The sequence below is a fragment of the Nerophis lumbriciformis genome, linkage group LG12 (genome assembly GCF_033978685.3).
Source record: "Nerophis lumbriciformis linkage group LG12, RoL_Nlum_v2.1, whole genome shotgun sequence".
In the NCBI taxonomy this organism is placed as follows: domain Eukaryota; kingdom Metazoa; phylum Chordata; class Actinopteri; order Syngnathiformes; family Syngnathidae; genus Nerophis; species Nerophis lumbriciformis.
This window is the reverse complement of record NC_084559.2, coordinates 32,044,917-32,069,112: the sequence shown is the minus strand read 5'-3', so window position 1 is coordinate 32,069,112 and position 24,196 is coordinate 32,044,917. Positions and strand designations below refer to the sequence as shown.

Genomic DNA, 24,196 nt, shown 5'->3' with positions numbered 1-24,196 from the left:
TATCGCAGCTGCTGGACGTGTCGGCTGTTTAGTGCTTGTTACCAGGCAGAGCGCCTTTCCAACATGGCGGCGTCAAGCAACGCAGAGCATACGCACTCGCAAGACATGGAGGAGGACGACGCGGGGATGGAGGAGCGAGAAATGGACTCGGAGAGCGACGACGAGGAGGGCATGGGGGTAGAAATTTCAGATGACGAAGAGGACGACACGTCAGAGGACGAGAAGGAAAATGAAGCGGAAATACAACGACTAGAGGAGCAGGTAGTTCTTTATTACTCGCGTAGCCGAGAAGCTAACACTAATGAATGAGTGCGAAACAGTCGCTGACAACAACGCAGCAGCTGCACGAATGAAAACTGCAATGCCAACAGAACTCGCAATATACCAGCGAGGAATTGTTGCTTAAAGTAACTTTAATGACTTAAATATGGCGGAGTTCCTGTTGTCGTGACGTGATGCTAACGAGTACTGACGGTGCACGCGCGCTGCGCTTTGTCGGTTCACTGTGACGTCACAGCTTGTAGAGTAGAACGGCAACAACAAAGCTGAGTCAAGGAGTACAAATGTGTTCTATCACCACAATTATTCATATGAATCTGCACTACACGCACAAATGTTTCACACGCACAAAACTCACTTTTAGTACAGTCTAATAATGCCTGAAAGATCAATGTAAACCACAACTCAAAAAACTGTACACAGGAATTCAACTAGGGCTGCAACTAACAACTAATTTGATAATCGATTATTACTTCGATTAATCGATTAATAATCGGTTAAAAGAGACCAATTACATTTCTATCCTTTCCAGTATTTTATTGAGAAAAAAACAGCATACTGGCACCATACTTATTTTGATTATTGTTTCTCAGCTGTTTGTAAATGTTGCAGTTTATAATTAAAGGTTTATAAAAAAATAAATACAAAAAATAATAATAAAGTAGCCTCTGCGCATGCGCATAGCATAGATCCAACGAATCGATGACTAAATTAATCGCCAACTATTTTTATAATCGATTTTAATCGATTTTAATCGATTTCATCGATTTGTTGTTGCAGCCCTAAATTCAACACATGTTTACTACATACTTCAGAGGTGTTTTCACTGAGGGCCACGTCACAGCTGTGGCTACCATCAAACTTGTAACTGCAAATAACATATGTATTTGCATTTGATTATTATATGTATTTTTTACGTACACTAAACTAAAATTAAAGTAAAAAACGGAATGTTAGTGTGAGTGATTGATTGCCTATCTGTGTTGGCCCTGCGTTGAGGTGACGAGTTGTCCAGGGTGTACCCTGCCTTCCGCCCAAATGCAGCTGGGATAGGCTCAAGCCCCACCCTGGATGGACCCTGAGAGGGGCAAGCGGTACAAAGATGGATGGATGGAAACCGGAAACTCAGTGACCAGAATTTGACTGTATAATATACATACCGTATATATATAATTGATTTGCAAAAAATATTTTTTGGACCAATTAGGTGAAGTTGCATAATTTCCCACGACACACCAGTCAATGGGCAGCACGCTGGAAGAGGGGTTAGTGCGTGTGCCTCACAATACGAAGGTCCTGGGTTCGATCCTGGGCTCTGGATCCTTCTGTGTGGAGTTTGCATGTTCTCTCCGTGACTGCGTGGGTTCCCTCAGGGTACTCCGGCTTCCTCCCACCTCCAAAGACATGCACCTGAGGATAGGTTGATTGGCAACACTAAATTGGCCCTAGTGTGTGAATGTGAGTGGGAATGTTGTCTGTCTATCTGTGTTGGCCCTGTGATGAGGTGGCGACTTGTCCAAGTTGTACCCCGCCTGCTGCCCGAATGCAGCTGAGATAGGCTCCAGCACCCCCTGCGACCCCGAACGGGACAAGCGGTAGAAAATGGATGGATGGAATATACAGTGGATTTTTTTTTTACGATAATTGGAAAAACAGTGTCACTGTTTTTTATGGGAAGAAAATGGAAGCTCAGTTGCCATAATTTACAGGTTATTTTTTTTGGCAGCATATCACCCTTAATGGAAAAACAGTAGCACAGTTGTTGTTTTTTATATGGTCAACTGAGCTACCAGTTTTTTACTTAAAAAATGTGGTACACCTTTTCCATTTACAGTAACACACCGTACAAAGAACTACTGTAGATTTCATGGTTAAAAAAATGGCAGCTCAGTCAACAGAATTTTATCCTTGAAAAAAAGTCCTAGTTTTTTTTTTTTCAATTTACAGCAATGCACTGTAAAAATATGCCATCAATTTTACCGTAAAATCTATTGTCATTTTTACAGTGACAGTGTACAATTTGATGGATAACTTGCTTTGAAATCATAAGTCAAGCAGATATTTAAGTATTTATTTTTATTTTGACAAAAACATTGTAAAGTATGACAGTATACTGTATTTCAGGGCTATAGAGCGCACAGTATTTAAGCCGCACCCACCAAATTTTGCAATAAATAAATATGTTTACATATATTAGCCTCACCAGACTATAAGCCGCAGATATATACCGGCACAAAATATTTTGTAAATGTTTATTCATGTGCCTTAATTGTTTCCAAATGGTGCGTGTCACACGGCAGTAAAACGACTGATCAAACAAAACAGAAGTCTCTTGCCTATTGGTACCTGCTGTTGTGTATTTGGGCTCTGCAAAAGTCCCGAAAATTTGTGCGAGTCCGCCATTGTAGTCTGTTCTGTAGTCAATATGCTTCTTCTTTTTCTCTATCCTTTTGTTGTGGTGCATTCATCCTCCACTGTTGCCATTTCGATTATAAAGTTGCGAACAGTTCTTATATCTGTCAGTAGACTCGCTATGGAAGCGCTATTAACCATAACAAAAAGATGATGAGGAGAAGGCGCTGTTAAAGTGGAGCCACGTAAATAGGACCCGCCCACAAAACGGCACATCCTGAAGAGACGTCACGTGACAACCTCTGAGGAAGGCAACCGTTGTCGCTGAAACCGTCAGGTACTGAAGCAAACAACAGGTCTGGCTATAAGAATAACAAATTGCATAATCCTGAAGCGATGTTAAGAAAACAGCTTGACATCACATCACGGCCTGTAAAACAAAGTCTATGCAACATGTTTGACAGATAAGCACCATTACATGTTATGTAGACCACAATGAAGTGTTTTGAATGTAGAAAGAAAATCACAATATGACCCCTTTAATGCGCTTTATAATCCTATGTGCCCTGTGTATGAAATTAGACCTGAATAGACTTGTTCATCGGCAGTGTGCCTTATAATCTGGTGTGCCTTTATAGTCAGTAAAATATGGGCGTTATATTGTAAAACTTACAAACGTCGTGTGGAGTGATGAATTAAGAATCCTTTCGAGCAGAAACTATTGATGATTTTACTTCTGGTTTAAGAAGCGAAACAGGAAATACGTTTTTAACCAGCACCACCTGCAGTGAGCGAACTTGTCCAAAATATGGCACCATAGCACAAACAATAACACATTTTAGTGTCTCTGTTGGTGATACATGAAAACTATTTGTTTAATGCAAAACATAACGGCCGTTAGCGAAGAAAAATCCATAAATTAACCGCACCGTTTTATAAGCCGCAGGGTTCAATGCTTTGGAAAAAAGTAGCGGTTTATAGTCTGGAAAACACTGTAATATATGTTGCACTATTGGATACTATTACAGTTAAAAAGGTATGTAGTTTCATGCAGTACATATAGTTTTTCTGTCAAAATGGAAAAAAAACAATACATTTAGTAAGAAATTACTACGGTACTTTATTGACGCATATTTTTAAAATGTTAGCGAGCCATATAGTATGATATGGCGGCCCAAATCTGGACCACAGACCTTGAGTTTGACACCTGTGCGGTACTACATGCACCCATATTTCACGCACACAAATACTTAACTTTTAGTAGAAATCCAATAATCAAGTGGATTTGATTATGTTACTACTATAGTAGGGGATTTGAAAAGTGCGAGATGATGAGTGGAATTGTTTGAATCAGTTGAGAAATGTTCCAAATATGGATTTTTTAAAAATTGTTCTTTATTTGAATGGGAAAAAAATTTCTGGAAAATGTGGAATTCTTGTAAATGTGGGATTTTTAGGAAAATGGTTTCACAGTTGTCATGAATAAGCTTCGCATTTTGAAATTGGAAATGTTTAGCAGGAAATGTGTGACTGCTCTTCAGTTTAATGAAATTTAGGTTCATCCTGAAAATTTACGGTACTCGAAATCTGAATAGCCCCAACTAAATATGAGTCGTGTCCATCTCTAAATACAGTTTACATTAATTGTCTCCCCCCGCCCCCAGCTGTCGATCAATGCCTTTGACTACAACTGCCACGTCGATCTCATCAAGCTACTGAAGCAGGCGGGGGAGCTTGTTCGCCTGCGAAAAGCAAGGCAGAAAATGAGCGAACTTTTCCCTCTCACAGAAGGTTGGTGTATATCCACTTGCAGACTTGCATTCACATAAATAAATAGATCGCAGCACCTGAGCTTTTTTCTATTGATTCCCACAGAGATCTGGCTAGATTGGCTCAAAGATGAGATCCGCCTGACCGAGGAAGAACCAAACCGAGAAAAAGTCAACGAACTTTTCGAGCGGGCTATAAAAGATTACATCTGTGAGTATAGCGAACCTGGGAGCGGCCATTTGGCTGCGACGTAGTCATAACAAACTGCATCTTGTTTTTTAGGCCCGGATATCTGGCTTGAGTTTGCCCAGTATTCTATTGGTGGCATGGGATCACCAGGTGGCATCGAAAGCGTGAGAGCCATCTTCGAGAGAGCCCTCACTGCTGTCGGGCTCCACATGACTAAGGGGCAGACGGTGTGGGAGGCGTACAGAGAGTTTGAGAACGCCATTTTGGCCACTGTGCAGGTCTGTGTTCTCTTTATTTAGACACCATTTTAAGTCATTTTTAGCAACTATTACCCACTTTATAATTATATTATTATATATACAAAGTTGCATCATATATGCGTTTGGATGATCACTTACCGGTACTCCACTCACTTTTATTTAAGAATCATTTTTTTCCATCCTTCTATTGTTGTTCCTTTCAGCCTCCCCCTGGCAGGATTCCCAACCATGACGAACAAGAGCTGCTGAACAAGCAACTGCAGCGCATTCTTACATTGTTTCACCGCCAGCTGGCCATTCCTTTAATGGGTAAGGATGCCCACTTCTCACTCCAGATGGGTTGGTGTAGAATGAGCAACATTCTGGTTTGTGCAGCGTACAACTGCTGGCTCAGCCTGAAAATAAACTACAGTTGTACCTTAGTTTTTACATGAAAACTATTTATGGAATGCAAAACATTATGGCCGCTAGCGAAGAAAAATCCATAAATTAACCGCACCGTTAAAAAACTACATTTGTACCTTAGTTTTTTTTAGTACCGGTAACCCGTTCGGGAAGGTCAGACTAACTTGAATCATATGGAAAACAAAACAAAGCATTTGTCCGCTCCATTCACCCAAAATTACCTCAGATGGTCCGGTGCCGCCTCACTCCCCTCGGCTAACCAATCGGAAGCGAGACCAAGGCGACCCGTCTGCCCAGTTGTCCTGCATAGGCGCCCTGCCGGTTATGTGTGTAGGTTCCCTGTAAATGCGAAAAAAGTGTCTCCATCATGCTTTTGCAGCACACTTTAAAGGGGAACATTATCACCAGACCTATGTAAGCGTCAATATATACCTTGATGTTGCAGAAAAAAGACCATATATTTTTTAGCCGATTTCCGAACTCTAAATGGGTGAATTTTGGCGAATTAAATGCCTTTCTATTATTCGCTCTTGGAGCGATGACGTCACAACGTGACGTCACATCGGGAAGCAATCCGCCATTTTCTCAAACACATTACAAACACCGAGTCAAATCAGCTCTGTTATTTTCCGTTTTTTCGACTGTTTTCCGTACCTTGGAGACATCATGCCTCGTCGGTGTGTTGTCGGAGGGTGTAACAACACGAACAGGGACGGATTCAAGTTGCACCAGTGGCCCAAAGATGCGAAAGTGGCAAGAATTTGGACGTTTGTTCCGCACACTTTACCGACGAAAGCTATGCTTCGACAGAGATGGCAAGAATGTGTGGATATCCTGCGACACTCAAAGCAGATGCATTTCCAACTGGACTGGACAGATCAGCTTTCAGGAAAAGAGAGCGAATGAGGGTATGTCTACAGAATATATTAATTGATGAAAATTGGGCTGTCTGCACTCTCAAAGTGCATGTTGTTGCCAAATGTATTTCATATACTGTAAACCTAGTTCATAGTTGTTAGTTTCCTTTAATGCCAAACAAACACATACCAATCGTTGGTTAGAAGGCGATTGCCGAATTCGTCCTCGCTTTCTCCCGTGTCGCTGGCTGTCGTGTCGTTTTCATCGGTTTCGCTTGCATACGGTTCAAACCGATATGGCTCAATAGCTTCAGTTTCTTCTTCAATTTTGTTTTCGCTACCTGCCTCCACACTACAACCATCCGTTTCAATACATGCGTAATCTGTTGAATCGCTTAAGCCGCTGAAATCCGAGCTAATGTCGCTATTCCTTGCTGTTCTATCCGCCATGTTTGTTTGTATTGGCATCACTGTGTGATGTCACAGGAAAATGGACGGGTGTATATAACGATGGTTAAAATCAGGCACTTTGAAGCTTTTTTTAGGGATATTGCGTGATGGGTAAAATTTTGAAAAAAACTTCGAAAAATAAAATAAGCCACTGGGAACTGATTTTTAATGGTTTTAACCCTTCTGAAATTGTGATAATGTTCCCCTTTAATAACGAAACGTCTGAAAAACCACCTTGTGAGAGCGTACAAATGTTTTAATGATATGTGATAGTTTTTTTAAAAATATGGGTGTTTTCATTACCAATTTCTCATTGCAATATTTAGGTTTTGCGCATTTCTAGGGTTAATGGAAACGCTTGAATTGCTTCGCCAAGTTGGCGAGACGCTCGGTCATGTTTTTGATGATTTATTTTTTTAATTAAATAAATATCACCCACTTCTTCTTCCCCTGTCCTTTACACTTGTTCTTTTTTACCATGGTTGGAAAATAAAGTTATGTTGACGCTAGCGAGTAAAATTAGATTTTTTTGAACAGATTTTTACGGGGTTCACTGTGACATTCACTATGCCAACTAATGGCGGGGATGTTTGTAACTCAGAGTTTTGCTTGCAACCATGGCTGGGCGATATGGCCTTTTATTAATATCTCGATATTTTTAGGCCGTGTCACGATACACGATATATATCTCGATATTTTGCTTTAGCCTTGAATGAACACTTGATGCATATAATCACACCAGTATGATGATTCTATGTGTCTACATTAAAACATTCTTGTTCATACTGCATTAATGTATGCTCATTTTAAACTTTCATGCAGAGAGGGAAATCACAACTAAGTCAATTTACCAAAACTGTATTTATTAAACAGTTATTAAACAGTGGCAATAACATTCATGTAATTTCAAAACAGAAAGTGCAAGATTGTCAGAGACATTTTTAAACAAGCTATTAGTGCACTTTTGTGCATGATGTCACTAAGATGACTTATCAAAACACTAAATTAAAGTGGACTTTTTGTACAGAACGCCACTACAAATAAAGTGCACTTTTGTGCATGATGTCACACAAGATATTTCAATAACTGTCAAATAAAAATGAGCTGCATAATAGGAAATCAAATAGTGTATGTCCCTCGCTATGTGGTAGGTTACTGCGGACATTATCTCCTTCTGTTGTTGACTATTTTTTTCATACGGTGTTGATGTGGAAATGGTTGCTTGGGCATTTTGTTGGGTGGCACCGGCCGAGATGTTGACATGCGGAGTTTCAAGCACTCTTCATTATCTAGCGGGTGACTTTTCAAATAATGCTACACATTAGCAGTGCTGCTACTTTTTGTAGCAACGCTTTTGCCGCATACTTGACATGTTACGGTTGTCTGTTCAACATCTTCCCGCTTGAAGCCAAACCACCGCCAGACGATGGACCCCGTGCTGTTTTTCTTGGGAATTAATTATTCTTCCTTCATTTGTTACCGGATTTGCATCTTCTCTCTCTGGTATTACAGCATCCCAGCTAACTTTACCTATGCTGCTACCTCTCTGCTCCGCCAGAGCGTATGACGTTGCACGCGCGACAGTATGTGACGTATGTAAGAAGGTGCACTTTTTTTTATCTCTCTGTGAGAAAGAGAGACAAGAAAGAGTGAGAAACGCCTGTAGTGTAATGCCCGCAGCTAAAATCAACTGCGTGAGAACATATACTCGAATATCACGATATAGTCATTTTCTATATCGCACAGAGACAAACCCGCGATATATCGAATATATTTGATATATCGCCCAGCCCTACCTGCAACTTTAAAAAGTAACAATTAGCTAAGAGAGCTCTTATCTCAAAATACTTGGGGACACTCTTAAGTTGAGGTACAACTGTACTACAAAGCACATTGTATAAATAATGACAGTTTTTATAATAAAGTCACTCTACGAACACAGTTGGACTTACGCAGTGTATTAATAACATGAAAAGACTGAGTCACCAACGTGTGGGATTCTTTGTTTTGTCTCTCGATTTAGTAGAATGATACACAGGCAAACACACTAGTTTGTTGTTTGGATGTAAGATAACACAGACAATTATGCAAAAACATATTGTTAGGAACCAAACCTACTAGGTGCTTACAAAAACCAAGCAATCCACTGTAATTCAGTAAGAAATTATTTTGTTGTGGAACATTTTGATTTGATTTCAAGCCAATAGTGGAAGTTTTTTGAAAGCCTATTTTAATAATGTAAGTGTTTGTGTGATATATGTCGCATTAAAATGGTCTTTTCCCTAGACATGGAGGCAACATATGCAGAGTATGAGGAATGGTCTGAAGATGGGGCACCTGAGACAGTCTTGCATCAATACAAAAATGCTTTGCAGCAGAAAGAGAAGTGCAGGCCTTTTGAAGAGTCACTAGTAAGTAAGCAAGTTCCAATGAGAATCCATACTTGTTTTATTGACACAACACCTCCTGGACCATCTGAATGCGGTTCTTAGTGCTTTTTACTCTCAGGGTTCTTCAGGTAATGAAAAACCTGGAAAGGCCATGGAATTTTAAAATGCAATTTCCAGGCTTTGGAAAATTCATGGAAAATAATATTTTTCTTAGAAATATTGGAAAAGTCATGGAAATATATCTACATTTTCATCAAGCGCCTACGAACGGCAGGCACACCCACTCGCTCATTACTTCTGATAGCGAAGTGGCAATGCTGAAAAGATGCAAGCAAAGTGCAGTTTCACTAACACATGGATTTTTAAGGATAAACACAAATAGCGGCTGGCAAAAGACACTGACTCAAGACTTACTAGATGCAAACTGTGTTTTAAAACATTTCAATATTGGAGAGGCAGCGTTCCCACTCGAAGGGGAAAAAAGCACAAAACAGTAAGACAGTTGCTGTCAGCACAACACCCATTGGTGAGTTTATGAACCCTGATGCTGGACGACCGTCAACAATACTAATAGTTTCACTTTCCACGGCAACAAAGCAGACAACTTTTGGACGTTTCTGTCAAAAATAATGTCTTCAAAGCCGAGATATTGTGGGCACTAAAAAAGGGAATTTATTCTACACATTCAAGTCAACCGAGGACACTAGCTGTCTTTTTGCCGCCATGATCCTGGACAGCCAGGTTGCAGCGAAATGTAACTGCAACCGTAACATGTCTGTGCTTTTGGGCTTGCTCTGAGCTTACTGTCGTTAGTGTCTTAACAAATTCATACTACTCTTTCAAGTCATACATGGACACGAGGGGTCTTTTCGCCCTCATGTTCCCACAGAGCCAGATTGCAGCAAAAAGTAACTGTAGTGAGAGCAAGTGTTCCTATGTCTCTGCTTTTGGGTTCGCTTTGCGCTTACTGTCATTAGTCTCTCTACAAACGGCATAGGTAGTACTGTTTGACAAAAGATTAAACCACCATTTGTCCACTAAATGGTTTTATACGTGAAGCTGTGGGATGGAGCAGAAGTAAAGACTAAATATTTTAGAACTGAAAAATGACAAGATGTATCTAAGTGTGTCTGTGTGGTGTTTTTTTGTTTTAGAGAGGCACCATATATTCTAGATGTAGATCTAAATGTTACGATAATTTGTTTTTGGTGTTACCATTGACACAAAATAATATATTTTCATCATGGAAATTCAATAAAAGGATATGGAGAAGTTGGATCATTGATGAAAGAGTGTAAAAACTTTGTACGTTTGTCTTGTTGCAGCTGGTAGCAGAGACGCCTAAACTGGCCGAGTATCAGGCCTACATTGACTTTGAGATGAAGGTGGGGGACCCTGCACGAATCCAGATAACCTATGAGAGAACTCTGGCGGAGAACTGCTTGGTTCCAGACATGTGGACAAAATACACAACATATCTTGTAAGTATTGGTCAAGCTTTAAATGAAAAATAATTTAATCATCAAATAAATGAACATTCAGTCAAATGTTCGTTTTACTGCCAATGAAAAAACGTTTGCTTTCGTGTTAATTTTGTTTACTAGTAATTTCTGTCTGTTATTGTCAGCAACCTATCAAAACAAATACACTTTGACTAAATTGATAACAAAATTAACAGAGTTTAGTCAACAAATAAAAACGAGACGGAAATGTTCACAGATATGAAATCCAATCATTTGATTTCGTTGAGGAGATGGGTGGGACAGTTTTTTAACATATCCGATCACAGTTCTTTAACAGCATACATATTGTGCTGCGAGTGAGTGATAAAGGAGATCCAATCAGATGCTTTTCTTTGTGAGACAGGCAAGTTTGATTTCTCATCGCCAAAACAATATATATATATATATATATATATATAACAACTTACACATACTAATGTATGTACACCTGGGGGTTCGGGACTCAGAAAGAGAGGACATACTTCACCTTTGAGGCTAACAGCAGGAGAAAGTCATGACATCTCCACAACTGTAAGTTGGCCAAAGCTAATACTAGCATAATACTTAAATTATTGGTACTCTAATAGGAACTGCTCTGCTTTGCTAAGTTTACACCCATTTACTGTGCTAATCAAGTGATTAGAAATGACACGTTTTACAAATCATAGTTGTTGCTTTGACAAAATATTGACATTACAGTTAGAGAAGGGTTTAGGTGACAACAGTGAATCACATGGTGCAAAGAACAGCAAACAATGCCAATTAACTCTTTTCTATGTTTACACTGGACACCAACTATGATTTTTTTGCCCTCAAGTGACACAGATCGTATATTTTTTTGCCAGTGTAAACACTCCAAACTGCTTCAAATCTTGACGTTTTTGCGTCAGATTTGAGTTTGAGTTTGAGTTTATTTTGAACATGCAAGCATACAACATGATACATCACAATTCCCAGTTTCTCTGGAAAATTTTGGACCACATCAGGAAGTAGTCTGAATCCGTTTGGAATCTGATCTTGTAAAATGTGACTGCAATGCGACCTGTGTGCGACTTTTACGTCATATTTGGTCAAGCTATGTCATTCGTGTGCGCAGCACAAACATTTTTTTTTTTTTGCAGTTCTCTTCCTCCTGCTGCTGTTGTTTTCCATCATCTGCCTACTTCCTTTACACAACAGCCACAGCAAAAACCCACAAACACGCTGATCTGTGGTGTCCATGTTTTCTCCTGTAGTAGTGACTTCCTTGTTCACTCATGAAATTCGGTCAACTTCTTTTGTTTTTACTTTATCGAACTGCAAATGCAATTGACACATAGGCTCACATTTGATTATACTGGTGTCTGATAGAGATCACATTTTACTTGTAAACTAAACAGTCTGCTGGAAAATTCAGATTTCGAAAAAATCCGATTTTGTTCACTTTGGCCTGCGGTGTAAACGTAATCTATAAGACTCTACAGCAAACCAAGAGAACACGATAACCTGTGACTAATATCACATTGGCCAACTTTATTCAATTGCTAGGAACCCTTATAGAAAGCTGACTGTTCCAAAGCAAATTAAACTTTATGAAGCTGAAATAGCAAAAGAAAAAGAAAAAATGTCTGAAAGACATTCATTGACATTGACATGTGGAGCAAAAAATGAATGACTGCATCATTCTTGAACATAAACTCATGATACTTTTGTGTTAAACAAATACTTTGCAGGTACCCTAAATAAAAGACATTTTAAGGAATTTATTAAAATGTATTTTCTTTTATACTTAATATTTTAATCTACTGCCTATACTGTAATTTTACCTGACGAAAATGTGAAATTTACTCGACAAAAACAAAACCAATTTAGATGACTAAAATTAGACAAAACATTTTTTTTGTTGTTAAAAGGCTATGATTAAAACTGCTGTCAAAGTTAACACTTACTATTTTTTCTTTGGGTTCTCCAGGACCGTCAACTGAAAATCAAAGACTTAGTTCTGCCCGCTCATGATCGTGCTGTCAGAAACTGCCCATGGACTATGAGTCTGTGGAAGAGCTACCTGCAAGCTGTAGAAAGGCACGGGGGAAACCATCAAACTGTCTCAGGTAAACTTTGTGACCAATTGCAGCACTTTTAACATGTCAGTGAAGTTACTGAATGAAACCCCGTTTCCAGATGTGTTTGAAAAGGCGCTGAATGCAGGCTTCATTCAAGCTACGGATTATGTGGAGATCTGGCAGGCTTACCTCGACTACCTGAGGAGACGTGTGGATTTCAGCCAAGGTGAGAGCAGCATCAGATGAAGCCATCATTTGTCTTTGTGTTTGGAAAGCGTTTAATTCAGCCATTGTTCCTCCGCTGACGGCTTCTCACAGAGTCGAGTAAAGAGTTGGAGGAGCTACGAGGAGCATTTACTCGCTGTCTGGACTACATGAAACAAGACGTCGAACAGAGTAGGGGGATTCTCATTCACAATGTTCCATCGGTTTCATTACAACTTAATTCCAGTCTGATTCATTGTGTCATGACACTGCAGGATTTGGTGAAAGTGGAGACCCTTCCTGTAACATTATGCAGATTTGGGCAAGGATAGAGGTAGTATGACACTTACTTTGAAAAGAAGAACCCCTTAAAATTATGCTTTTTCTGTTTGAAGTGTTTGACAAATAAGACCACTGTGTGTTAGTCTGGATTAGGGCTGCACGATTATTTTTACCAATATTAAAACCATATTGTGCTAGGTGAAACATAGTGTTTCCCAAGGGTGGGCAGTTGTTAGTGTAATGGGGTCCTGGAGGTGGGAGGGGCATTTAAATGTGACATGAGCATGTCATTTTTTATGAAACAGTCTTGATAAAAGGGCTAAAATAAAAGTTACCGGTATTCATAATTTTAAATTGTGTTTTTGTCCATAATTAGTGTTAGAATTTCATCTTTTTTTCATTACATGATGTCTTAAGCTCTACTTATCCATTTTTTACTTTTTTTCTGGGCCATTAAACGGCAATGTTCGGCAGGTGACCCGCGCATCACTTAGACACCTCAGCTTCACCTAATCATTATTTGTAGTGTGTCACATGTATAAAAAATGACAAAATACAAAAATACCGTATAGCATATTTAGACTTAGACTAGACTTAGACTTCCTTTTTATTGTCATTCAAATTTGAACTTTACAGCACAGATAAGAACAAAATTTCGTTACATAAGCTCATGGTAGTGCAGGATAAAAAAGCAATAAGGTGCATATATAAATAAATAAATATATATAAATAATATATAAATATATATATAAAATAAATAAATAAATTTAAATATATATAAATAAATATAAATATATATAAATAAATAAATAGATTACTGTACAGATAAATATATTGCACTTTTTCACATCCACGTTTATGGATGTATATTATATTGTCTTTTTTATTCCAGCGAGTTAATCCATTTTGGGGGGAGTTGAGGGGATAATTTAATTATGATGCGTTCAAGAGTCTTACGGCCTGAGGGAAGAAGCTGTTACAGAACCTGGAGGTTCTGCTTCGGAGGCTACGGAACCTCTTTCTAGAGTCCAGCAGTGAAAACAGTCTTTGGTGGGGGTGGGAGGAGTCTTTGCAGATTTTCTATTTCTATTTTCTATATTTAGTGTAACAATAGTATTTGTCTTTTTATGTGCAATTACATTTCCGCTTTCCCTGATTCATACACATAAGCAGATGCAGGGGGTGCATGAATTCTAATGGGGAGCACGTCTCGCCAGAAAAGTGTCCCCAGGGTCTATTCTGAACGATGGCTAGCTGTTAGTCATGCTAGTGCGACTTCAAGGAGAGAAGCAGAGCAGTGTGTTGTGCAGGCGTCCACGCCTGTCACCACCTAATAACAGCAGTTCGACCTTTTACGCACGCCGCGTTAGACTCCACGGAAGTGAATCGAGGCGACTCACTGCAGCAGCCTGTGAAAGGTTTGATAATGCCGGCTGGCGAGGTGGTTGGCATGGTCATGGGGCTCTGTGCGCATACACAATGGCTTCTGGCAGGGCTTCAAGACGTGCCGCTGTTACTTTTCTGTTGCGCGACTAAAAGTGCTTGATTGGATATGCAGTGGAACCTGCTTTTTAAGTGTTAATATCACCGACAATCTCCCTCATTTAGTCGTGGCAGCCGTGATCGTGGTTTGAATTTGATTAATTGTGCAGCCCTAGTCTGGATCAGGATTAAAGTCGTTGTTGTCCTCCCAGGCCCTGCACTGTAAGAACATCCAAAAAGCCAGAGAACTGTGGGACAGCATCATGACAAAAGGGAATGCCAAATTTGCCAACATGTGGCTGGAGTATTATAACCTGGAAAGGTCTGTCAGGCTTTAAAACTGATTAACTAAACCTCACTTCTTGCTTGCTATGATTGCATCATCCTTTTCTCTGCAGAGCTTATGGAGATTCTGCCCATTGCCGAAAAGCTCTTCACAGAGCGGTCCAATGTAGCTCAGACTACCCAGAACATGTGTGTGAAGTCCTGCTCACCTTTGAGAGAGTAGAAGGTGAGCTCCCCCACGTGTGGTAACAAGTACCGGTAAGCACATCTTCACGACTTGTCTGATTACTCAGGTTCTTTGGTTGACTGGGATGTTGCAGTTCAGAAAACCGAGACTCGGCTGAACAGGCTTAATGAGCAAAGAGCGAAGGTTTGACGCAAATTATATAAATAGTCTTGTTGCTGCCTTATATCATGACCATCCTCGGGCTGTCTGTTAGGTGGCAGAAAAAGAAGCCATCCATGCTCAACAGGATGAAGGACGAGCTGAGCAGAGGCGGAAGGCCAAGACGGACAAGAAGACTCAGAAGAAAATTCAGAAGGGAGGTCGATTTGGGGAGAAGAGGAAAGCAGATCAAGATGACTGGAATGACCACACAGGTGATTCATATGAGCATAATTATCAGGCTTGTGCAAACTTCCAAATTTGGAATTTCAGTTTAATTAATTTGAAGAATTTTAATTGAATTGGTTTCACTCCACAGGTTACTGAATTGCAATTACAGAAAGTGGAATTAAATTAATTATAGCCAAATAACAGGAATCATTTGTCATGTTGAACAAAGGTTTTGGCTTAAATACTAACAAATACTATACCAACACTCAAATTTAACACACATTACCTCCATTTTAAATAGTTAAAGTAAAGCATTCTAAGAAATACTTAATTTTTTCATTATTTGGAACTAATAATAATGCATCAAATAAATGATCTGTTTAGAAACAATGTTTTTATTTTTATTTTCCATGAAAAACATTTGCTGTAATTAAAATATAAAGTGTATATGAGGTTTTACTAATACTATTTCTATAAAATATGTAAAACAGTCGCATATGAAATATTCAATTTAAGGATTCATGGCTTTATTACCATATTAGCAAACATGAGATGGAAATGTAGTACCCAAATTTGGCCCAATTAGTACCACAGGAATGATAGCACACAGGCAGGTTATTATTAGCATAGGCTAATAGGAATATATTAATAGGAATATATTACCAATAGAATAGGATAAATAGAAACATTTAATAAGTTGTGATCCTGTAATGCAAATAAAATGTAAAACAATAACAGCAAACCACATTAAAAGCCCAGTTCAGCACAGTTAATACATGTGTGAATACCTTTGTTACATGTGACATCACGCCCGGTTGCAGACTCGTCACGTCCGGTTGCAAACAAACACAGGTTCAAGGAAACAACTTAGAGCGGACTCCGCCAAAAACCCTATGAGTTATGTTGCAATTTTCAACACCAGCAAAGCAAGTATGCTTGGTTAAAAATGCTAAGACATAAAGTAAAGCTCCACTCTTCCAAAATGTGCTAGTGTAATGCTAATTTACATTAAATTTGCCATAGACAGGCTACTATTAGCAGTACCGATTTTACATGGCGGTCGCAACACCTCCAAATTTGGTAATGAAAACTACAACTAAGATGAATTTTACCAAAAAATACCTGATGTATAATAAGTACAATACTTGAATTATACACACTTTGTAGGGCGCAACATAACACATTCAACTTCATGGAAAAAGCTACTTCCTCGTTAGACAACATACTATAGATAGCCTATACAGTACTGCCATCTAATGTCTTGAAAGTGCAACTGCATTACAAATGAGACTCAAATCTGATCAGAAAACAATATGTAACAACTCCACAGTACAGTTATCAAAATCAGTTTATTTTTAAATGTTACATTAAAAAATAACATTTTATCATCAAACAATTAACATTTATTTACACACAAAAATACCGAAAATTGGTATCGTTGAGTATCTGAAATACATAAAAATGATAGATTTTTCAATTCTACTTCCTGTTTGCAATTTCAACTCAAATTAATTTGAAGTTCATTTTAATTTAGGAGACATTCTCAATTAAATTTGCAATTTTGCAAAAGCCTGCTAAATATATTTACCGTAAGAGTAGATATAAAAAGTTAACACAATCTCTGATGATATGATATGTAATAGACAATTTGACATCTTTTTTCCCTCCAAAATATTGTGACCCGTTACTGTTTAATTAAACAAAAAACTAATATGTTAAGCGATCAAATGTAAGTAATAATGTATTCATAAGTAAAACTAATACTTTATTGAAGTTGTGCTTTGATGATGGCACTAAAGGGGAACTGCACTTTTTTTGGAATTTTGTCTATCGTTCAAAATCATTATAAAAGACATGACAGCGGATATTATTTTTTTTGCATTCCTAATATTAAATAAATGGGATCAAAAATTTGCTTACAATGGAGCCTATGGTAGCCGCGCAATTCCGCCTACAAAGCCCTTAAAGAAACATCCAAACACCTCCATTCAGGTTTTATATACAGGATGTAAGTATATATGTAATGTAGTAATCGGCATATTTATAATATCATTTAATATTTACGCATTTTAATTATTTTAAGTAGGGATGTCCGATGATATCGGACTGCCGATATTATCGGCCGATAAATGCTTTAAAATGTAATATCGGAAATTATTGGTATCGTTTTCAAAAAAGTGAAATGTATGACTTTTTAAAACGCCACTGTGTACACGGACGTAGGGAGAAGTTCAGAGCGCCAATAAACCTTAAAGACACTGCCTTTGCGTGCCGGCCCAGTCACATAATATGTACGGCTTTTCACACACACAAGTGAATGCAAGGCATTCTTGGTCAACAGCCATACAGGTCACACTGAGGGTGGCCGTATAAACAACTTTAACGCTGTTACAAATATGCGCCACACTGTGAACCCACACCAAACAAGAATGACAAACACTTTTCGGGAGAACATCCGCACCGTAACATAAACATAAACACAACAGAACAAATACCCAGAACCCCTTGCAGCACTAACTCTTCCGGGACGCTACAATATACACCCCCTGGTACCCCCTACCCCCCACCTCAACCCCCCCAAAAATAATGCACTTTGTGACTTCAATAATAAATATGGCAGTGCCATGTTGGCATTTTTTTCCATAACTTGAGTTGATTTATTTTGGAAAACCTTGTTACATTGTTTAATGCATTCAGCAGGGCATCACAACAAAATTAGGCATAATAATGTGTTAATTCTACGACTGTATATATCGGTATCGATTGATATCGGAATCAGTAATTAAGAGCTGGACAATATCGAAATATCGGATATCGGCAAAAAAGCCATTATCGGACATCTCTAATTTCAAGCATAAGCGGCGCATTAATTTAATTTTCAAAAACGCATCACAACGTTTGCTTTTTTCTTTCTTTATCACTGATTGTTACTCACTGCAGACTTCATGAGAGCCAACAAAAATAATACAACATCACTTACTGTACAAGGTCTGCTGTCATTAGGATGCTGACTGCTGAGATGTTCATATATTTCCATTTAGGTGATTCATAATGACTCATAATCCTCACAAAGAAAAGGGTTTGGGGAACCAAGCGTCTTTTCGTGTTGTCCTCGACAGTTTCGGGTCCTAAATGGCTGTTAAAATGTCCCAACTTGTCGGATTATATCCTCAGCCATCTACTTTTCAGGTGAGAGGCGTGATTTATGATCTACAATAAACTTACACGAAGCAAGGAAGTGAGAAAGCAGCTGACCACTCGATGATGTAAACCGGCACACAAGCTTGTAATCATGTCGCTGCTATAAATTGTTCGTTTGCGTTAGCACTTATAATAACAATATCACTAATACTTGGTTAATATTCAAGTCACAAAATGTAAATGAAGTATTGTTAGGGCTTTTTGAATGGTTATTTATTCGATTTTATGGGCAAAATAGTGCAGCTCCCATTGGCTCCGCTGTAAGCAGACTTTTATTTAGGTTTATTAGATATTTAAAAAGCTTTTTTTTTTAAAAATCCATCCGTCGTCATGTGTTTCATAATGAATGTGAACTATAGGCAAATTCCAAAAAAAGTGCACTTCCCCTTTTAAGTCTTTTTGGATGTAAGTCTATAGACATGACATCGCTCTTCTTTGCAAATCTGCCAGATTTGCAGAGCATCTTTTGTGTACAGTCTCTTCAGATTACTACAGTCGTCCCTCGTTTATTGTGATACATTTCCGCAAAGTATGATGATTTATAAATCGAATATTTTCATAGAGAATACTTTTTTTTTTAACATAATCCTCTAAATATGAAATAACACCCAGATAGTCACCTTAATACTCGTTTACACAACAATATAGTAGCTTTGAGTGTGTTCTAATGTAGATTACTCAACTGTATCCTGGAGGATCCTCCAAGCGTCATTTGTTGTCCCGGGCCACTACAACATGACCACGGCATTAAAATAATGTCACATCCTGGGTAATTCTTCTTAGTTACAACTTACAACTGAGCTTCAATGTGTGAAATCACAGGAATGAGCATTTCTGCAAAAAGTTAATCAACTTGACAGTTGCAGCTACGACCATTAGCTTTATTGTTACTTGTTAGCATTGCGTGTCCTGTGTTCTCATGGCTCACGCCAAAGCTGAGTTATTGATGTCGAAGATGAACTGATCAAAAGAGTTTGTCTCCACTTTACCTGGACAGCTGCTGGTAGCCTAACGTGCCGCGCCGAATGTCCGATGCTACGACCCACTGTTGTCTTTTGACATCACTCGCGTCCAGTGATGGGCAAGCTACTTGGAAAATGTAGTAAGCTAAGCTACAAGTTAGTCTCGATTAAATGTAGCTAAGCTACAGGGGAAGCTATCTCTGGAGAATAGTAGTAAGCGACACCACAAGCTAAATGGCAAAAGTAGCTTGCTACACCAAAGCTACATTTAACAGCATTTATATCTATGGGCTCACATGTATAATATCAATGTTAATGTAACCGAGTGTGTACAAATCCATTACTATTAACTATCTGTCATTTAGCTGGGGACACCCTACAACTGCTTCTAAGGGTCCCCGCACCCCATTGTATGTATTTATTTAGTTTGTCTTTTCTTTGGCCCACCCCTATAATGTTACTTATTTTCTCTTCCTACAGTAAAAAAAAATCTGCATTTATCTATATCTTTACAAAGAAAAAACGACTTGTGTGTTGTTTGGGAACATTCGATAATGGTTATGTGCAGTAAAACTTTTCATGAACTCAACTCACTAAATTTGTCTTCCACGTCTTAGATGAAGAGAGCAGTTATGATTTTGGTTTATAGAGTAAACAACTAAAAACTAAGTCTTTGGCTGTTGTTTTCTCTAAAAGCATACATTATCGTGGGTTTCGTGGACATCGTCTTCATCACTAAAGGGAAATCTAATCTGCGGAAGAGAATCCCTCTGCAATTTTCAAGTATGTTTGTTTTTATTTGGGTTGTCAGCTTGAAGCGTCCCTCTGTCTCCGACTCCCTCGTCGCCAAGTAACAAGTACGAATCTTTTATGATTTTCCTTACTGGTTTGACTCAACTTATCTTGCCTCTGGTTGGCCAGTCCCTAAAGGTTCGCCCTAACCTCAGCCAATTGTGACTCATCATACAAACACCAACCAATCATCATGGATTTTTTCCATATGTAGGATGTTCTAATTCTTCCAGGTTCTTGTATTTTCTCCATATTTTTGGAGGCCTGGGTTTGCAGTCCATTTTCTCTCTTTATAGCTTGTAGCTTTGATGTAAACTACCTAGCTACACGGGTCTAAAAGTAGCTAAGCTCCAGGAAAAGCAACTTGTTAAAAAAGTAGCTAAACTACCGCCAAGCTACTGGAAAATGTAGTTAAGCTACGTACATGTAGCTTGTTACTGTCCATCACTGCTCACGTCAAATTCTTACCAATGTGGAGATGTTATCGATGAGGCAGGAGTTCAAGATTAAGTCCATTAAATTTGTTCTGCCAAAAGTTTGTCAACTTGAGCTTGTCGCTGTAAAGATTAGCCATTTATTGTTATTAGCAATGTTCGCCCTTAACCGAGAAACGAAAGTCTTGCTTGGTGAATATCTTCATCGATCGCCACAACATAATATTAATAAAAAACAAGACAAATACTGCTTTGTAATACAAATAATACATAAATAATACTTGACTTAACAATTAATTTAGGCCAAAAACACGTAGACTACACTTTAAAATAAAGTATGCAATTTTGTGAAGCTGTGATATTTGAAGCACATCAAGGGATGTATGTGTCAAGGCGATTGCTAAAAGACTGCAAGGGAAACTCAGCTTTCCTTAAAATGTGAAAAAAAAGTGGTGAAATTCTAACATGTGTTTATATTTCATTCCCTAAATATGCGCTAGAATGCGTTCAATTTTTGTTCATAATCAATTACTTTAGCGACTGCTAACAACTTTCGTCTCATTCATTGTGCACTAAACCGTTCTAATGTTGAGCGTCCATTGACTCAAATGGGGGAGCATGGAGTAGGTTGTTCCACTGCAGCCAAAGTAGACCGTCATTGGATGAATGCTTGGCTCTGTCTCGCCCATCGGACACTCTGTGTAGAAAAGGGGTATAGAAAGGGGGTTTGGTTTGGATGCTGGGCTTTTGTATGATGATCTGTCTCAGGCTGAATCCCTTTTTGATTGACAGGAAAATGAGCAAATCGGCGATCTTGAAATATAAACCACTGCTAGAGTATTTTTCAAGTTTCATTCTGTTGTACTGAGTTGATATGGAGAATTTTACAGTCCTCAAAGTGACGTTTTCTTTGCAAAATCTATTATATTTAGAGATGTCCGATAATATCGGCAGTCCAATATTATCGGCCGATAAATGCTTTAAAATGTAATTTCGGAAATTATCGGTATCGGTTTCAAAAAGTAAAATTTATGACTTTTTAAAACGCCGCTGTACGGAGTGGTAGATGGACGTAGGGAGAAGTACAGAAGGCCAATAAACCTTAAAGGCACTGCCTTTGCGTGCCGGCCCAATCACATAATATCTACGGCTTTTCACACACACAAGTGAATGCAAGGCATACTTGGTCAACAGCCATACAGGTCACACTGATGGTGGCCGTATAAACAACTTTAACACTGTTACAAATATGCGCCACATTGTGAACCCACACCAAACAAGAATGACAAACACTTTTCGGGAGAACATCCGCACCGTAACACAACATAAACACAACAGAACAAATACCCAGAACCCCTTGCAGCACTAACTCTTCCGGGACGCTACAATATACCCCCCCCCCCCCCCCCCCAATTCTAAGCTGCTGTTTTGAGGCATGTTAAAAAAAATAATGTACTTTGTGACTTCAATAATAAATATGGCAGTGCCATGTTGGCCCTTTTTTCCATAACTTGAGTTGATTTATTTTGGAAAACCTTGTTACATTGTTTAATGCATCCAGCGGGGCATCACAACAAAATTACCGTAGGCATAATGAGGTGTTAATTCCACGACTGTATATATCGGTATTGGTTGATATCAGAATCGGTAATTAAGAGTTGGACAATATCGGAATATCGGATATCGGCAAAAAAGCCATTATCGAACATCTCTAATCATATTTATATATTTTAATAAAGGCTGTACTTGTGTCTAGAGAGTAGCTGAAAATGAGTTTCCCCTACTTGAAAGATCAGCAGCTGCCACTGCGAGGTTCAACCGACGTATACTGTTAAATTTTCCAGAGGTAGCCAGCATCATGAAGTGCTAAATTACGCCAAAAAATTCCAAAAATGCCATTGGCCAATAATTTAAGCAGGTGATGTGTTTTTACTGTATAATGAATGATGTTGCTCTTTTATATTAGAAAAGCTGTTAATTCAAGTTGCCTATTGTAATGTGAAGACATCCATTGTGTCATTGACAGAACACGCTCCGAAGCGACACAGAGGAAAAGGCGAGCAAAGCACAGAAGAGTACATGGAGACGGATGTTGGACACTTTGGGAGAAAGGCTCCTCCTGGCTATAAAGGTTCTGCACCTGCAAACAACAAATCCCAGCAGGCCAGTCCACAGAATCAAAGCAATGACAAGACTGAGCTTCGGAACGATAGCAACAGCGTGTTCGTTAGCAACCTGACATACACGCTGGAAGAGCCTGATGCCAAACTTCGGACTCTCTTTGAGACCTGTGGACCAGTTAAACAGATTCGCCTTGTCTCCAGCAACAAAGGGATCTTCAAGGGCTACGGTTATGTGCAGTTTGAAAGTGCTGTGTCTGTCCCTGAAGCCCTCAAACTGGACAGAAGCGAGGTGGGGGGCAGGCCTATGTTTGTGTCTCCGTGTGTGGACAAGACCAAGAACCCAGACTTTAAGGTAAGTAGTAATTCATTATTTAATGGTGTGACTTCTCTTAGCTAACTTAACCTCTCTGTAGGTGTTCAAGTACAACACGTCTATCGAGAAACACAAAATCTTCATCTCTGGGCTGCCATTTTCCTTCACCAAGGAGCAACTCGAAGAATTATGCAAGCAACATGGCACCATTAAAGAAGTTCGTTTGGTCACATACCGCTCAGGAAAGCCCAAGGTGGGACTTGAAGTGCAAGGTGGTGATTAGGAATGTGCCGATCGGTCGTCTACCGATCAGTATCTGCCGATTTGTAGTGAAAATGTACGTGATCGCCATTGTCTAATAATGCCTTTCAATGCTGATCACGAACACCGATCCCCTCTGGCTAATATTGTATTCACTTTTAGTCCTCTGGCTGACAAGCTAGCAACTAATTACAGGTAAAACTCAAAAACATTAGAATATTGTGCAAATGTTTGTTGATTCCGGCAATTACATTTACAAGATTAAACTAATATATGACATAGGCAACTCAAGATATTTCAAGCCTTCTTTTGATATAATTTTGATGATTATGGCTAACAGCTTATGAAAACCTCAAATTGAAAATCTCAGAAAATTTGTCATGGTCATCAAAATTCTAACAAATAAAAGCTTGACATAGCTCACGTTGCATGTAATTAGTTTATCTCGCATATTAGTTTCACATTTGAAGTTTAATTGCTAACATGAATGAAGTATTGCACAATATTTAAACATTTTTAAATTCACCTGTATGTATCCAGGGTGTACCCCACTGAGATAGGCTCCAGCGCCCCCCACACTCCCGAAAGGGACAAGCGGTAGAAAATGGATGGATGGATGGATGGTATCTCCATACAGGATGGAGCCGCTCCCTTAACCTAATAATAAGCACTTCCATTACGGCAAATAAACTGCATTTCTTAGTATCTTAATTAGTGTCTCAATATTTAACCTTAATCATTATCAACTTCAAGTATTATTATCACTGTTTTACACAGAAAGCAAGCCAGGAGCAGGAATGTTAAT

The 24,196-nt window shown here is 38.8% G+C and overlaps 1 protein-coding gene across 1 annotated transcript in view; it reads left to right on the top strand.

Moving 5' to 3' along the window:
- The first annotated feature begins 63 nt into the window (after positions 1 to 63).
- The window catches only part of sart3 (spliceosome associated factor 3, U4/U6 recycling protein), a 28,515-nt gene continuing 4,382 nt past the window's right edge, over positions 64 to 24,196 (top strand). Inside the window, exons 1-17 of the mRNA XM_061986362.1 lie at positions 64 to 261; positions 4,296 to 4,422; positions 4,507 to 4,611; positions 4,684 to 4,868; positions 5,054 to 5,159; positions 8,849 to 8,973; positions 10,278 to 10,433; positions 12,406 to 12,544; positions 12,615 to 12,722; positions 12,815 to 12,892; positions 12,976 to 13,034; positions 14,677 to 14,786; positions 14,863 to 14,975; positions 15,043 to 15,119; positions 15,190 to 15,349; positions 22,721 to 23,169; positions 23,231 to 23,383. Of these exons, the coding sequence (XP_061842346.1) occupies positions 64 to 261; positions 4,296 to 4,422; positions 4,507 to 4,611; positions 4,684 to 4,868; positions 5,054 to 5,159; positions 8,849 to 8,973; positions 10,278 to 10,433; positions 12,406 to 12,544; positions 12,615 to 12,722; positions 12,815 to 12,892; positions 12,976 to 13,034; positions 14,677 to 14,786; positions 14,863 to 14,975; positions 15,043 to 15,119; positions 15,190 to 15,349; positions 22,721 to 23,169; positions 23,231 to 23,383 (2,448 nt within the window). The remainder of the gene's footprint in view (positions 262 to 4,295; positions 4,423 to 4,506; positions 4,612 to 4,683; positions 4,869 to 5,053; positions 5,160 to 8,848; positions 8,974 to 10,277; positions 10,434 to 12,405; positions 12,545 to 12,614; positions 12,723 to 12,814; positions 12,893 to 12,975; positions 13,035 to 14,676; positions 14,787 to 14,862; positions 14,976 to 15,042; positions 15,120 to 15,189; positions 15,350 to 22,720; positions 23,170 to 23,230; positions 23,384 to 24,196) is intronic.